This window comes from Urocitellus parryii, chromosome 5 (assembly GCF_045843805.1).
Source record: "Urocitellus parryii isolate mUroPar1 chromosome 5, mUroPar1.hap1, whole genome shotgun sequence".
Lineage (NCBI taxonomy): Eukaryota > Metazoa > Chordata > Mammalia > Rodentia > Sciuridae > Urocitellus > Urocitellus parryii.
In genome coordinates this window covers 5,949,482-5,966,851 of record NC_135535.1, presented here as the reverse complement: position 1 = coordinate 5,966,851, position 17,370 = coordinate 5,949,482, and the positions used below count along the sequence as shown (strand labels likewise).

General features: G+C 50.5%; 1 protein-coding gene across 1 annotated transcript; it reads right to left on the bottom strand.

Moving 5' to 3' along the window:
• Positions 1–3,792: 3,792 nt before the first annotated feature.
• Mcat (malonyl-CoA-acyl carrier protein transacylase) lies at positions 3,793–15,676 on the bottom strand. Its single transcript, XM_026394362.2, has 4 exons — positions 15,228–15,676; positions 13,976–14,063; positions 9,858–10,075; positions 3,793–6,676 (listed from the first exon to the last, which is right to left on the bottom strand). The coding sequence occupies exons 1-4, from the start codon at positions 15,645–15,647 to the stop codon at positions 6,227–6,229; spliced, it is 1,176 nt and encodes a 391-aa protein (XP_026250147.2). The 5' UTR covers positions 15,648–15,676; the 3' UTR covers positions 3,793–6,226.
• Positions 15,677–17,370: the final 1,694 nt, after the last annotated feature.

Here is a 17,370-nt window from a genome sequence, read left to right as displayed (position 1 = left end):
GTGGGCTATCTGCCCGCGCCCTCCCCAACCCCGAGGCCCAGCGCAGGGCAAGCTGGCCCCGCTCCTGCAGAGGGCAGGGTGCAGACAGCCAGGTAGCTGGGCGCTTGCAGATTGGAAGCCCCTAGGCTCCAGGGCAGGTGCGCCCTGCGCTGCTTCTAAGGAGCTTGAAGCAGTTTTGACCTTGCACACGAGTTTAAAGAACTCGAATTCCCACAAGTACCAGCCTAAAGGCACTGATTTTTGAACGCTGGCTTCTTCATTTAGCAAGCAAGCAAGCAAGGTCCTCGCGGAGCCTCTTTCCACGTGGGTAAAACAGGCATGAGAAAAGCCTAGGGCTAGCCAGGCGCGGTGGAGCACACCTGTCCCAGCGGCCTGGAAGGCTGAGGCAGGAGGCTGGCAGTTCAAAGCCAGCCTCTTCAAATAAGTGAGGCCTTAAGCAACTCAGTGAGACCGCGCTTAGCGATCGGCTGGTGCTGGGCGCAGGGAGCGCAGCCAGGCACCGGCCAAACGCACTGGCTGATGGCACACCAGGGCATGTACCAAGGTCCAAGGACTCGGACCTCAGTCTCTCCCCATTCCACACCGGCATGTCCCAAGGAAGTCCCTTGAGGGAGAATGTCTGAAGACCCCAGCTCTAAAAGTCCCGTCTGGCTGGGGGCTCCATGTCCCCACCCCGCGTCGTGCCAGCCATGGGGCCCCGGGTGCCTCAGCCTGCGCATCCGTGCAATGGGTGGCTCTTGTGCGCTCCGTCCAGAGGCCCGATGCTGTCACCCTCGCGCCGCCCTCTTACACGGCCTTGGGGTTCTGACCTTAGCTGTATGCAGACCGGGTCCTGAGCTCGGTAGTGCCCCGCCAGCCCGGGGCCCAGAAGACACAGCTCTGTGCCTACTAAAAGAAGGAAGATAGCATAGGGCACCTGTCCCCACCGGGATTCGGTCCCCGTTTCGACTGTAAGATTAATGATCTTTTCTGTGGAAGTTAAACCTGTATCTGAGTTTTCCAGTCTGTTACAAAATCATATTCCTGTGATTTAGAACTTAAAACTTCACAATGTGTGATTAGGTGGAGCCATTTTAAGCCACAAACCATATGGTTAAACTGTAGCCACTTTAAGCTCCCCAGCCTATACCTCACAGCTATGCTATATGTGGGCAGGAACACAGACCCCAGATATGATCTCCCTTTGCCCCATCTTCCAGTCACAATGCCTTAACTAGAGACCTCACCTTGCCCTCCCCATTTTAAATTAGATAGTCCTGTAGATTATATCCCTAGCAGAACAAGGGGCAGGGCTTCCCTTAGGGATAAAAACTGGGATTTTCCACCCAGGTGTGCCTGCTTGCTCTGTTCCCTAGCACACCCTTCTGCAGAAGTAAAATTTGCCCTGCCCAGCTACTTCCTAGTATGTGTGATTTCTCATGGCATCCGGTATTTCTAGCAAATTTGGGGGTGTAATGTGGGGCTCCATACATTGCCTAGGGGGCCAGAGTGGAGGAGGAAACCTGGATCTCTGAGGCCAGACCCCAAAGCAAAAGTGGATCAGCAATACCAGGAAGGGCCCAGCAAGCACTGTGGGGACCAGATCCATCAGCAGACTAAGGGAGGAAAAAATGTACTTCCCTGGTGGTCGGGACATCTGGCCAGATATCTGGGGGAGGAGTGCAGGGAGCCTGCAGCCAGGAGGTTGAAACTCTATTCAGGGACAGGAGGCCAGCCCCAGGAAAGCTTGATGGGAATAAAGAATATATTCTGGAGAAAAAGAACACTGGCAGGGGAAAGACACCGACATTCCCCTAGAGTCCTCTGGGCCTTTTGTTAAAATGTTGGTTCTAGGCCTGGGGCTGTGGCTTTGGTAGAGCCCTTGCCTAGCAAGGCCAGGCCCTGGGTTTGATCCTCAGCACCATATATAAATAAAGGCATTGTGACCAAATAATATTTATTTAAAAATAAATATTAAAAAAAATAGTTCTACCAGAGGAAATAGATTCTACCTTCTCCTGAAGAAAAGGACCTGTGGTCATTTCCCCCTTAAGATTCCTAAAAGCCCGAGGGAGAGCCAAACAAGTGGGATCCCCAGCCAATCTTCCACCACCCTCGCCTGGTGGCTGAAATTCTGACTCAAACCCGAGCGCTCCTCAAGGCCAGCACCGTCCAACAATGAAAGCTGGAGGAATCTGAGCCCATCCAGGGGCCTCCACGCCTCCACTCTTCTGTGTCCTTGGCTGTGAAAGCTAAGGAAGGAGTTGAAACAATGACAAAAGGACACTCAGAGCCCCCGGCCGGCCGTCATGTGGAACCAGCATCTCATCTTCCCCTGGTTAATAATTATGAAATACACAGGGCCCACAGGAGATCACAGAGATTTAACTGTAAAGGGAAAAGCCAAGGCTTTGATGTTCAGCAAGGGAAAGATGAAGTGCCAGCAGAAGTTTGGGGTAGATTTTAGGAGCAGATGAGGAGATATTCTGGAGTAGATATTGATGGCCCCTTAGGGCAAAAATGTTAAAACTACACTTTGTGACTAATGGCTGGCCTGACATTGCTAGAAAATTCCAGAAACTAGAAAACTGGAAGGATAAAATCTGGACTAATTATTGAGGGAATCACAAAAACTACATGTAAAGAAGAGTGAAGAGAAACAGACAAAAGGCTCAAATTGTGCTCTCCACCAGAGAACAAGTAAGCCAAAGAAAAGTGGGCCCTAGAAATTGGGGACAAAAAGGGCTTTAATCAAGACACCCAGGAGACACAGGCCAAAGGACCTCAGGAGGGAAAAGGAGAAAAGAGCTGCTCTAAAGGAGGGCGCTTCAGGAGGGAAAGCCCCGAACGGGAAAGGGAGGACAAGGTGACACCCCTCAGGACCTGTGAAGAAGGTGAGGGAGGCCAGGAGCTCCCCCACCCAAGGGCTTCTACCACCAAGTGGGAACCAGAGGGGAAAAGAGGCCTTTCCTGACTGACTTGGGGCAGCTCATTCCTTTTAAGCATGTCACCTTACCCATATACCAATGTCCAGCAGGTGGCTGCTCGTGTTGGGAGTAGAAGAGGAAAGATTTAATGTTCCCATTTTTTTGGGGGGTACCAGGGATTGAGCTCAGAGGCACTCGACCACTGAGGCACATCCCCAGCCCAATTTTGTATTTTATTTAGAGACAGGGCCTCACTGTTGCTGAGGCTGGCTTTGAACCTGAGATCCTCCTGTCTCAGCCTCCAGCGCTGCTGGGATTACAGGTGTGAGCCACCACGCTCAGTTTAATGTCTCCATTTTTTAAAAGACCCAACTAAGATACAAAAATAGACCCAAAAAGAGTTCCTCTTTGTGCCTAAAGCAGGGACCAATCTCTTAGGTTGAGACTTAATGGCCATACTAGGAATCGGATTGAAAATTAGTCCTAGGGAAATTCAAGTTTCCTTTGACCTTCTAACTGCCAAGGAGGAAGAAAAGATTCTTCCTGAGGTCTGGACAAAAGAGGGAAATTGAAAGGGATTAAGTTTACCCCAATACACATTGAACTAAAAATTATAGGAGAAACAACAGAAAACAATACCTGATCCCTCTTGAAGAGAGAGGAGGATTACAACCTGCAATACAGAACTGCTTAAAGATGGCCTCCTTGAACCCAGCATGTCCCTTTATAATACCCCGATGTTTTTTAAATATATATTTTTTAGTTGTAGATTGATACAGTAACTTTATTTGTTTCTATTTTTATGTGGTGCCATGTTGCAGTAATTCACTTGCAGGTCAGCATGGGAAAAGAAAGAAGCAGAGCAAGCAAAGCAGCAGCAGAAAAAAAAAAGTCCTTTATTGTGTACAAGCAATCTTTTTATAGTATTGTGAACAAAGAAGGCAGCTTTCCAACATCAATAAATCAGGTCTTTCAGCTAATTAAACATAGCATACAGAAGTTTTACTTTCTAATCAGAAGTGACCCGCTTCTCATGGCTAATCTATTCTCGGCCCGGAGTATGTTGAGCTCTGCTCTTTGTAAAGAACAGATAATAAAAATTTTCTCAGCGCCCTCCTAGCCCACTTGGCAGAACATCCCGTTTGCAGGCAAGTCCTCCCAAGGACAGCAGCCACCTCGTTTTCAAGCATGTCCGCTGTTACCTATCTATACCTTGACAGAATATCCCGTTTGCAGGCAGACTCCATCAAGGACAGTAATAGTAGCGCAGTCACATCTGATTCTCTACAGTGCCAGGGATGGAACCCAGTGTCTCACACATGCTAGGCGACCAGTTCTACCACTGAGCAACAATTGTGGCCCCAATACCCTGATTTTACCAGTAAGAAAACCTGATGGATCTTACAGATTAGTCCAAAAATTTGAGGACAATAAATCAGATTATTCAAGACAGACATCCCATAGTCCCTAATTCCTACTGTGGCCTGGGCATGGCAAAGGAGGTAGAAGTTGACTTAGGTCAGGGTCTTACACAGCATCTCCCACAGACCATTCCAGGACAGGGACCTGGCTGAGCCTCTGACACAGGCATGTGGCTGCAGCCTCTCCTCACCAACGCAGCTGTGACCCTGGGCTGGCACCTTGGTGCTCATGCCAGGCAGTGCACCCACCAGAGGGCAAGAGGCAGTGCCCAGGAGGCTGCCTGCGAGGACTGCCCCCTTCACAGGCCAGCTGCTGCCTGCACATCTGGCTTCAGGCTGCTTCCACCCATCCCTGGCTGCAGCAGGGCCCAGCAGTCTTCACTGTCCCCAAGGCCTGGGACACTGCAAGAATCAGGACTGGCACATTCCCTCCACACTTGACCCACCTCACACAGAGCCCAGCCCTGTGTGGAGGCGGGTCTTGGTGAATAACGGCTCAGAAAATCCACTGGTCATCTAGTGCCTCTTGATTCCTGAAGCCCTCCACACAGCAGAACCCTGAGCAGGCCCCTGGGCCAGCCAAGGTGGTAGAAGAGACCTGGCCCTGGGGACGGCCACTGGGCCTGCTGGGGTACAGGCTGTCTGGGGACAGTGGAGGGACTTCCCTCAGACCAAGGAGGCATGAGGGGCCCATCATGTGCCCACAGAGGGTTAAGGTGACTCTGGGCTCCCTGTGGGGAATACAGGCAGCGCCACTGCACTCAGCCAGACCCCGACTTCAAACAAAAGGGAGGAAATAAAAAGTCCTTTCTAAAGGGCTCCATGCCCTGGATGATACTCAGAGGAGGCTGTGATGAGAACTGAGTTCTGGGGGGAGCTCCGCAGTGGTCCTCAGCCAGGGCTGTAGGGAAACCTGGGGGACATTCTGAGGTCACAATGCCTGGAAGCACTGCTTAGGCGTGGAGTGGCCTGAAGCCAGGACAGAGGGGGCCTGGCCCATACATGGACAGTTTCTGCCCAGAGGCTAACAGGGTCCTGGGCAGAAACACTACAGAATTGAAAATGAGAAGCCCCCATCCAGGGTGTGACTTGTGCCTAAGTAACAGTCCTGTTTTAAGACAATCCAGGGGCTTCATTCCCACTGAGATATTCCCCTGTCACTGAGAGATGGAAACACCAGGTGCAGAGCTCAGAGTGGCTGGTATTTAATGTCAGCTTGCACAGCTGGACCTCAGAGAGTCTTGCTTGGCTCCTGGGGCCACAGGCAGTGACCGGTGTGACCATGGGTGGCACTTCATAAAGAGGTTGGGGCTCGCTGGGGGGGTCAGGGCCCAGCCGTCCTCCCTGCCTCAGCACACCACAGTGCCCAGCTTGCTCAGGGAGCTCTGCCAGGGCAGAGGCCACCTGCTCTCTGGCACACGGCAGGACTTCACATGTGCTCCCTGGCTATAGGAATGCGGCTGAGTGAGGGGTGGGCAGTGTGGCTGCCAAGGTCACTTAGATCCTAAGCCTGTTAGATTCAGGGACAAAGGAGCCAGGAGTGTGGCCCCAGGTGACTGGCAGGTTGCAGGGCAGTGCAGGGCCCCTCTGGCTCTGGCCTGGCTGAGGCCATGCTGGTGTGTCCTCAGCATCCACAGGGCAGGGCACCAGCTCCATGGGGCAAACCCTGCCTGTCTGAAGGGGCGGCAGGCGTCCAGCTCTGCAGGTGCCCAGTGCCCAGGTGGCCTTGGTCTTCACAAGGAGGAGGAGTGGCTGAGTCATGGAAAGAAGCCCTCCCTCTCGGTGCTCCTCAGGTGGCCCTGGGCACGGGCCCACCTTCCCTCTCCTGCCGGGGCAGCCGGCGGCCGGGAGGGCAGGCCCAGCTCACCGGCTCTGCCCAGGGTCTCCAGCCCTCAGCAGTCACCGGGGAGACTCTCTGGGGTCCAGGTCCGCGTCCGGGTCCTCGCTGGCCCGCAGCACGTCCACGTGGCTGTAGCCCTTCCAGGCCTTCAGGTTGCAGCTCCTCAGGATGCTCCCCAGCTGCTGGCCAGGGCCCACTTCCCACGTGCCCGGGAACTCGGTGCCCCTCCTCCTCTCATAGATGGCGTGCATGGTCTGCTCCCACTTCACCGGGGACACCACCTGCTGCCCCAGCAGCTGCCGGATGTGCGTGGGGTGGAGGTACCTGCTCCCACTGACGTTAGAGTAGACAGCCACCAGCGGCTTCCTGATGGCCACTGTCTTTAAAACCTGTGCCAGGGGCTGCACAGCGGGCTCCATGAGGCGGGTGTGGAAGCCGCCGCTCACAGGCAGCATCTTGGTGCGTCTGAAGTGGTACCTGGAGGAATTCTTCTGGAGAAACCGCAGAGCCTGAGGGGGGAGAAGAGGCTCAGCCAGGAGGTCTTGGGAAGGAACCCAGGGGCAGAGGCATGGTCCTCGCTGGGACCAAGTTCCTGGCCTGGGCTCAGCAGTGCGTTTCTCCCATGTGCACACAGGTTTAGTCCCGTGAGCCCTTGCGTGAGAACCTAATTCACATCTTTAGTCCCAGGTGAAGGGGCCGGTGTGTGCCGTGTCCCAGAGATCCTGCTTTACAGAGCTGACCATTCCCATGCCCCTAGTGAGAAAGTGACCACAGAATCTCTGAAAAGTTGCCAATGTGGAAATGTGGGTCTGTCCCCGTCTCAGTGCTGACCACTCTGGTGGTTCAGGCAGTGACTTCATATCTTTGAACCTCTTCCCTCTCGTCCCTTTCGCCCACTCTATAAGGCTGCCCAGGAGACTCCTCAGATGTGCTGCCTAAGAGCGTCTCCCAGGTGTGTTCATTCTCCATTAGAATTGTCCCCTCTCCTCAGTGTTACCAGCCTGCTTCTTGTTCCTCCATAATCTTCAAGACCAGAATAAAGAGGCAAAATCTAAGCCCCCTTTCAGGAAGCTCATGAAATAGGCAGCTCAGCTGAGAAAGCCCTGCAGCTATCAGTAGGTTGTGATCTGCAAAGGCCTTTAAAACAGTAAACAACCGAGCCTAGCCACAGTGGGGCTGCTAAAGGAGTTCTGTGCAGGACAACTGCTCCTGACACCACTCCCAGCCTGCTCAGAGGCAGGGCACAGGCAACAAGAGGTGCTCCCTAGTGCACTTGAGGTAGGACTGAAATTGATCCCATGTAGATACATGATCACAGGCACTTTTACTTTACTTGTGCCTCAGTTTCCTCATTTGTAAAATGGGGATGACAATAGTTATCTCCAGGGCTATGAGAACTCTACTTAGCATAAAATTGCTATATAAGCGTTATAAATTTTCATCATCCACCATGTCCACTGGAAAGTCATTATAATAACAGGACAGCTATCTCTCCCCTAAAAGGGTAGGAGGGATTACCACTTTGGTTTGTTAACTGATCTCTGTTTGCATCCTCCAGCCCCACAGGGAAATCGTTCACTGCCCATCCAGGCACGACTGTGGGACATACATTGACCAGTGAAGCCCACACCACACTTTCCTTGTCTTTAGTCTATCAGGTTCCACAGAGGGTGACCTAGCAGTCTGAACTCTGGGGTGAAAATGGTCAGCGGAGCCCAGCAGGACAGGCAAGTACCACGAGAGGGCACTATGCAGCATGCTGTGGCCACCAAGAGGTTTGGGTTGCTGGCTCCTATAGCACAACTGGGAATGATCTGTCCTGGGACTTCAAGTTTATTATCATCCTCAGTCCATCTGAGGAAGTGCCCCAGGAGCTTTGAGTCTTCTGACCAGGGGCCTCCAGAACCCTGTAGCAGTCCACCATGCCTACGCTGTCTTTATGACCTGCATCTATGTGGACAGCCACTCAGGGCACCTCCGTGGCATCTGTGGTCTCCAAGCACATTCCAGGTCAGGTTTCTGAACCTGCTCAAGGTTGCTAAGCCAACTCAAGCCCCGGGTTAGGGCCACAGGAGTCAAAGTCTCAATCAAAAGGCTCAGCAGGCTACTCTACAGATACCCCCTGGCCCAGGCATTGGCCTAGCAGACTCAAGGAGTTTTCTCAATATCAATTGGTGGACCTCTTGCTCAGGTGCCCTCTCTTCCCTGAGTTCTTTGCACTTCCTTGGGTACCGGACTTCCAGGAGTCCTTACCTACAGTAGATGGGATGTGGCAGGAACACTGTGGAAGAGATTCCTACCTGACCAGGGGCCTCTCCTGGACACTTCGGGGCTACTCCCCAATTAACTGACCTGTCCATCAAGTCAGAACAGTCATAAGAGGCCCTGTGGGCTTTGGCTGATTTAGAGGGACATCTGAGGACATGGGCCTAGAGCAAGCCCTTAGAAGGGACCATCTGGGCATGATCAGGTGGAGGACTCTAATTCCACAGTGAGAAAGACTTGGGTTCAAATTCTGCCTCTAGCCAGGAGCTGTAGTGTACGCCTTTAATCCCAGCCACTGGGGAGGCTGAGGCAGGGGGACTACAAGATTGACGTCAGCCTGGGCAACTCAGCAAGACCCTGTCTCAAAAAACCATCTGCCTCTGTCATCTCCAAGCACTTGCATCTCCTCCTGCCTCAGGTTCCTGAGTGTGAAATGGGAATAAGGATCCTTCCAGTTTGGAAGGCTGACGCAGGAGGTCAGTTCAAGGTCAGCCTCAGCAACACAATAAGACCCTCTGTCATTCAGTTAGAACCTGTTAACAAAAAGGAAAAAAAAAGATGGGATGTAATTCAGTGGTAGAGTGTGCCCCAGGTTCAAGCTCCAGTATCAAAAAGAGAGAGAGAGAGAGAGAGAGAGAGAGAGAGAGAGAGAGAGAGAGAGAGAGAGAGAGAGAGAGAGAGACTCCCTTCCCTGTGGCGCAGGGCGGAGGGCAGGTGCACTAGGTAAGACTTGTACATACCAGGCCCTCACGTGGGTTCTGCTGCACTCACCCAGAGGCCAGAGACACTTGGTCCCCAGTTATTCTTTCCCTGGGGTTCCTGCCTCTGCTTAGGACGCCCCCTCCTGGCAAGTTCCTCCTTGTCTTTTAGATGCATATTCTGTGCCCCAGGCCCTAGTTCAGCCTGATGTTTCCTGTGCCCCTGGCCTGGAACCACCTGTCCTTGCAGGTCTTTAGCAGCAGGAACTCTGACTAATCAGTCCCAGTGCCCCCAGTGCTTGTTAAACAGCAGATGCTTGATTAGTGACGTCTGGGGAAGCAGCAAATGAAAGGAAAGAGGAAGGAAATTCACCTGTGGGCAAAACCAGACCCCCTACCGAAAAGCAGGGTGAGGCAGAGCAATCCAACAGACAGCAGCTCTTCCTCAAAGGAAGCAACCAGGTCAGAGAGGCCCTGAGGATTGCCTGATCCAGTCCCTGGAGCTTACATGCGGACTGGGCTATTTCTTCAGGACCCCTTCTACTGGGGTGCAGTGGGCTGTATCCTAGCCTCCTGACCCCTGCCTCTGCAGCACTCTCTACCACACAGTCCCCTCACCACGCTTGGCCGGGCACCCACTCCAGCATGGGGGCCTCACAGGTACACAGCGACTCCTGCCTGCCCTGCTGGACTGGGCCCTATGAAGGTGGTTCCCATCAACACCAACCTCTAGGTGTCCTGAAATCACCCTGCAATCAGGAAAGAGATAGCTGGCCACCTCACACACAGGACTCTCTATGCCCAATGACTTGCAGTGCTTCTGGGCTTCCAAACAGGCAAAGTTGAACTTGGACCGAGGCTGGCCGAGGACAGATAACATCCCACTGGGAACAGCTTCTGAAGCTTCCTGCATGGCCTCAGCTCGAACCTTCACTGCATACAGACCTACCCAGAAAGAGATGCATTTGGAAAAATCAAAACATACAATGAAGGAGGGAAGCCCAGACAGATGTTGACACTGATGTTTATTACAGCCCAGAGGGCCGCAGTTCTACCTGTTTGTGTCTGCATGCAGAGGGATTACTTCTGCTGTCCAAAGCAAGGAGTCCTCCTTGTTACTACGCGGCAGCCTGAGGGGCCTCCTACCTGGAAACCTGGGTGGTGGAGGACAGGGATTCTCAACCAGGGTGATTCTACCTCAGGCAGGGTCGGGAGACACTTTCTGCTGGTCACAGCTTGGGGAGTCTACTGACACGTGACAGGTACAGGCCAGGAGAGACCATCCTACCGGGCGAAGGACAGGGCCCCTCAAACTAGAAATTGTCTGGTCCCTGATGTCAACATCTCAGCCATGTTGAGCAGCCCAGTAAGGACAGAGAGCAAATGGTAGCTGCACTGCCCAGAACCTCTGACTGGTTGAAATTTCTGGTTAGTAAGATGAGGACCAAAACACCCCATCTGCCTGGGTTGTTGTGAAGACTAGGAATTTCTATTATTGTTTAAGAGAAATCATATTGAAAAAAACAAAACCACCAAGAACCAACAGATACATGGGCTGCTGTACAAGCACAAACAAGTAAATGAATTTCAATAAAACATGAATAAAAATGTTGAGAGAACAGGGCTCAGCCCCCACAGTCAGGGCCAGTGACTGTGATGTGAGAATGGCTGTGACTACAGTCACCCCTGCGGGTCCTGGGTCTACTTCCTGGGCAGGGAAGGGCAGACCACGTCTAAAAGAGATGAAAGAACCCACCCAGGCTTGCCGGGCAACGGAGGTCCCCAAGGTCAAGTCCACAAGCTTTCTCTGTGACATGCCTCATGTACTCAGCGCTTAAGATACGTGTATAGGGTTTAGTCCCTCATCCCAGAAACTGTGCAGCACATATATTACTAAGAGCCTGTGGTAGAGCTAGACATGGTAGCATACGCCTGTCATCCCAGCAACTCTGGAGGCTGAGGCAGGAAGATTGCAAGTTCCAGGCCAGCCTCAGCAACTTAGAAAGACTGTCTGAAAAAAAATTTTTAAAAAGGGATCTGAGGATATGGGGATATAGCTAGTGTGCCCCTAGCTTCGATTCCAGTGACAACAAAGGAGCCCATAAGAGAAAGCAAAGAAAGAACATTAGGGAGGTGGGGGAGCTGTGGAACTCTCCATGCTGGCTTGAGAGCAACAGCCAAGCAAATGTCAAATGAAAAACTCAACCCAAAATCGTGAATATATTGTAATTCTGCAAATTGCATATATATATATATATATATATATATATATATATATATATATATATAATTAATTCTACAGGTACTAGTTTTACTAGGATATGGAAATATGAAACTCTCCCCTTTTCATTTCCTGAATAGTGCTATAACACTTTGTTTAAATAGCGGAGGTGAGCCAGCCGAGTGGGCACAGATGATAATCCAACTGAAGGAGGAAGATCACAGGTCCAAGCCCAGCCTGGGTAATTTAGCAAGACCCTGTCTCAAAATAAAGGACAAAAAGGGCTACGGTAGAGTACCCTGGGTTCAATCCCCAGTTTGGGGTTGGGGGATCCCACCACACTCCATTCCCCTTTCTTCCTCTCTCCACCCCTGGTCACCTGTAATCTGCTGTCTCTATGGATTGGATTCATGCAGTCTGGACATTTCTTTTTTTCTAGTTTCGATTTTTGCAGTGCTGGGGATGGAACCCAGAGCCTTACACCTCCCAGACAGGTGCTCTTCCCCTGAGTCCCTTCCGTAGCTCCTGGATGTTTCTTATAAAAGGCACCATCCCCTAGGTCTGATTCTCTCACCTAGGATGTTTCTAAGGTTCAGCCATGCTGCAGCACATACCAGGACTCTATTCCTTTTTATTTAAAAAAAAAAAAAAATGGTGTGGGGGGGTACTAGAGGTTAAACCCAGGGGCACTTAATCACTGAGCCACATCCCCAGTCCAGTCCTTTTTATTTTTAATTTAAGACAGGGTCTTGGGCTGGGGATGTGGCTCAAGCGGTAGCGCGCTCGCCTGGCGTGCGTGCGGCCCGGGTTCGATCCTCAGCACCACATACCAACAAAGATGTTGTGTCCGCCGAGAACTAAAAATAAATATTAAAAAAAAATTCTCTCTCTCTCTCTCTCCTCTCTCACTCTCTCTTTAAAAAAAAAAAAAAAAAAAAGACAGGGTCTCGCTAAGTTGCTGAGGCTGGCCTTGAACTTGGGATACTCCTGCCTCAGCCTCCCAAGCTGCTGGGATTATAAGCAAGCACCACCACATCCAGCTCTTTATTCCTTTTTTTTTTTTTTTTTTAAGTATTTATTTTTTAGTTTTCGGGGGACACAACATCTTTGTTTGTATGTGGTGCTGAGGATCGAACCCAGTACTGCGCGCATGCCAGGCGAGCATGCTACCGCTTGAGCCACATCCCCAGCCCTCTTTATTCCTTTTTATGACTAAAAAATATTCTCCCATCTGGCGAATCAATTTGTTTATCCACATTCATCTGATCAACCTACCTTTTGGCTATTGTAAATAATGCTGCTATAAAAATCTGTGTACAAGTTTTTCTGTGTGGACATGTTCTAATTTCTTAGGTGTATATCTATGAGCAGAATTGTTGGGTCACATGTTTGTCAAAACTGTTTTCCACAGTAGTTGAACTATTTTATATTTCTTTCTTTTTTTTTTTTTTTTTAAAGAGAGAGTGAGAGAGAGGGGGGGACAGAGAGAGAGAGAATTTTAACATTTATTTTTTTTTCTTAGTTCTCGATGGACACAACATCTTCATTTGTATGTGGTGCTGAGGATCGAACCCGGGCCGCATACATGCTAGGCGAGTGCGCTACCGCTTGAGCCACATCCCCAGCCCCTATTTTATATTTCTACCAGCTATGTATGAGGGTTCCTATTTTTCTACATTGTTCTCAATGCTTATTTTCTTTCATCCTCCTCCTCCTCTTCTTTTTTTTTTTTTTTTTATCTAAAGCTGTCCTAGTGGGTATAAAATACTCTTTCTCTTCTTGTGGTGCTGGGGATGGAATCCATGTCTTCACAAATGCTAGACAAGCGCTCTACCACGGAACTACGTCTCCAGTCCTTTCGTTTTTATTATTTGAGACAGGGTCTTGATAATTTGCTAAGGCTGGCCTTGAACTTGCCATTCTCCTATCTAGCCTCCCAAGTCACTGGGATTATAGGTATGCACCACCATACCTGGGTATGAAGTACTATTTCATTGTGGTACTGATCTGTATTTCCGTGATATTTAGTGATGTTGTATATCTTTTTGTGTTGTTTTTTATTTTATTTTATTTTTTTGTGCCATGTGTGTGTCTTCTATAAAGAAATGTCAAGTCTTTTCCCTATTTGGTCATAAGCAAAAATCTCTCTATCATGGGGTCTCACTATGTTGCCTGGGCCTGCTTCAAAATCCTGGGCTCAAGGGATCCTCCTGCTTCAGTCTTCCAAGTCGTTGAGATCACAGGCTGGCTACCATGTCCAGCAAGGATCTGACATTAATATATTCCATTTATTTAATGAAGATCCACTGAGCATCTACCAGGAGTGACAGGCATGGGCATGTGTGAATGGCCTACAAAGGTACAAGGTAGGGGGGAAAGACAGAAGAGCATGCAGATTTCATGAGATTACAAAACAGAAAGGGAAATCCCTACTGAGTCCTTCAGGCTTCAAATGGAATCGTGGTGAAATAGGGTCCTTGAGATCCAATGTCACCCCATTCCTGGGTTCCCTTCCCTATCACTCCTGAGTAAGTTCAGTATCATTTGTGACAGTGTCCCTTATCCTAGTGAGTCCAGCAATATCATCTCCCCACACATGCAAAGCTAAGCCCCTGTCTGTGTACCTTCAGAAAATTCCATGGCTCCAGCAAACACTAGGGCTGCAAATTCTCCCACACTGAATCCAGCAGCAGCAATACAATTTTCAATAACCTGCAGTGAGAGATGCAAAAAACGAGGTCAAATTCTCTGGGAGAGCTTAGTTCCAGGGCTCTGCACCTGAGGGATGAGAGTATTTAGCATCATCATAAGCCAAGTTCTGCTGGCTTGGTGCTCTACCTAGAAGACGGTCAACAGGTGGCTCTGACATTCATTGCGTCCAGCCTTTTACTGATGAGGAAATTTCCTGGTAAGGCAGGCTAAAGCCTAGTCATGTCTGGTAACATACTGCCCAACCCAAGGCTCTGGATTCTCTTGTTCCAGCCTGAAGCAGCCTCCCAGGCCACAAGGTATGTAAAAGTTAAGTGCAGAAATTAAAGGCATGAATTTAGAGTCACAGAGACTGGATTTCTTAGCTTGGGAGAGCTCCCCTATCGCTCTTGAGCCCCCTCTGTGAAATGAGGGCAAGAAAGACCTTCCTCATGTCACTGCCAAGGGAATTTCGTGAAGATATTGTCAATAAAGAGCTCAGCACAGAGCTGGACCTCAGTAAGCACTGAGTAAATGTTATTATCAAGACTCAAGAGGCCAACTTAACTAATCTATTTATATCCCTGAGTCTCCTTTCCTCATCTATAACAACAGTATTTACTTCACAAGGTAGCTGTAAAACTGAAAGACCCTCAAGTATTAGCTTAACATCTACTGTCTTGATACTATTCAATATTAACAGCCATTAACTTCACTTTCAAGTGAAGCCACCTCAAAATGTCATCTTCTCAATGATCCTTCATTTAAGGATGAAGCTTAATCCTTTTAAAATCATTTAATAGAGGCTGGGGGTGTAGCTGTGTGGTTCAACACTTGCCCACCATTCCTGAGGCCCTGGATTCCACCACCAGGGCAATGACACGAATCATTCAATAATTAATTCAACAATTACGGACCAACTTCGGCTCCCAACTCCATTCCCTGCTCTATATTTCCTTTTATAACTGATATCTTTGACATGCCACGTAATTGACACAGCGCTCTTACTATGGACCGCCTCCCCTTGGGTAGGGATTCTCCTTTTGAGCACCGCGCCAACCGCCTACAGCAGCGCAAGGCACCTACGGGAACTCGGAACTCGGTAAGAGCCTGCCCAGCATCAGCTATGGAGGCACCCGGCCTGGAAGGCGGGAGCCCGGGCGCAGACCCCCTTCCCTCGGGCCTCACCGCGGGTTGCAGGTGATGGAGCTTCTCGACAGCGGCCAGCGAAGCCACAAAGACAGCGGGCTGGCAGTGCACCGTGCGGTCCAGGTCCTCCTGCGGCCCGTGCAGGCTCAGCTCCAGCAGGTCGTAGCCCAGCACGCGCTGCGCGGCGTCGTAGAGCTCGCGGACGCGCGGGTAGCCGAGCAGACCGCGGCCCATGCCCACCACTTGGCTGCCCTGGCCCGGGAAGAGCAGCACCGAGCACTGGCCGGGCGCCCGCCGCGCCGCCGCAGCCCAGGGCTGCTCCTCCGCTGTCGTCGCGCCTCGTAGCAGCTCTGCCACGTCCACCGCGCTCGGCGGAGGTACTGGGAAGTTAGAGACGCCGCGGCGGCAGCAGACACTCCAGCCCCAGGCCCCAGCGGCCCGCGCGACCCGGGCGCGCATGGTGACACACCTGCTCAGCGCCTGTTACCGTGGCGACTGAGGCCCCAGTGCAGCTGCGCAGCGCCGCGTGGTCCTTCGCGCATTTGCTGCCGTGCTCCCCCTGGCACCCAGGGGCGGAAGAGAAAGGTTCCGCAGTTACCGTTTCCGCCGCCGCTGGGGACTGGGCGGCTGGAAGACCGGAAGCTAACCGGTGTGTTTCCTTAAACCTCTACAGCCAAGAATAGTTCATAGCACCACACCACAGCGAACCCTCAGCACGTATTTATGGACTAAATAATGCAAAGCAATGTAATATTTCCTTCTACCTAGAATGTAAAGAGCACTTGAAAGTCTTCCACATTTTTTCTTTTTTTTTTTTTTAAGAGAGAGTGAGAGAGAGAGAGAGAGAGAGAGAGAGAGAGAGAGAGAATTTTAAATATTTACTTTTTAGTTCTCGGCGGACACAACATCTTTGTTGGTATGTGGTGCTGAGGATCGAACCCGGGCCGCACGCATGCCAGGCGAGCGCGCTACCGCTTGAGCCACATCCCCAGCCCCCACATTTTTTCTTGCACACGATTCTGCCAAGGCTAAGCAAGATACCAGCTCTCTTTTATGTTTCCTGCAAACCACACACGATTCCCAGCATGTAATACGCACTCGACAAATCTTCTGCTGTTCAACAAAGCCCTGGATATTTTTCAGCCTTATTGAATTCCTCACAGCAAGCAGCCGATGCCTAGGTGCAATTATTGTCCTCAGTTTACAGATGAGTAGACAAGGCTCAAAGGTTGAGTGACAGGTGGTTCTGACAGGAGGATTGAAGTTGGGGTGATCCAGCTCTGAGAGCTGTTGTGAGGCCAGGTCAGAGAGAGAGAGTCCAAGTCTGACCTTACCTCTCTCCACCCTTCCCCTCTGGTCTGCACTCGTTTCCTGACATCCTCCTGCAGAGAACCACGTCATGGTGAGAAGTTCTAGGTAGAATCGTGTCTTAGTTTAGTTCACTCCAGCTGCTACGGAAGAATGCATAGGCTGGGGAAGGGGCCCAAATCACAGAAACTTCTCACAATGTTGAAGGCTGGGAAGGCTGGGAAGTCCAAGATCAAGGTCCTTGCAGATCCTATGTCTGGTGAGAAGGCTGTCTTCTCGTATCTTCATCCCATTATGGAGAGCAGAAACCGAGAACTCCCATGTCTCTTCTTAAATAAGGGTATTGATCCCTTTGATCCCTTTCACGAGCCTCCACCCCTACCTCCTGGCCCTGGGGATTGGGGTTCAACAGATGATGATTGGACACACATCACTCAGTCCACAGAAAACCACATCAGCAAATCTACTTCACTGAGTTTGTCTGAAGAATCAAATAAGCAAAGACCTAATACTCAGGATGTCCACAGAAGCCTTGTTTGTTTGTTTTTAAATATTTATTTTTTAGTTGTATTTGGACACAATACCTTTGTTTTATTTTATTTATTTTTATGTGGTGCTGAGGATCAAACCCAGGGCTTTGCACACGCTAGGTGAGCACTCTACTGCTAAGCCACAACCCCAGCCCTATTTATTTATTTTTAAGGTACTGGGGATTGAACACAGAGGGGATTTATAGCTGAGTACATGCTTAGTACTTTTTTTTGGACAGGGTTTCACTAAATTGCCAAGGCTGGCCTCAAATTCAGGATCCTCTTGCCTCAATTCTCCTAAGTCCATGGGACTACAGGCATGTGCAACCATATTCAGCCAGCCT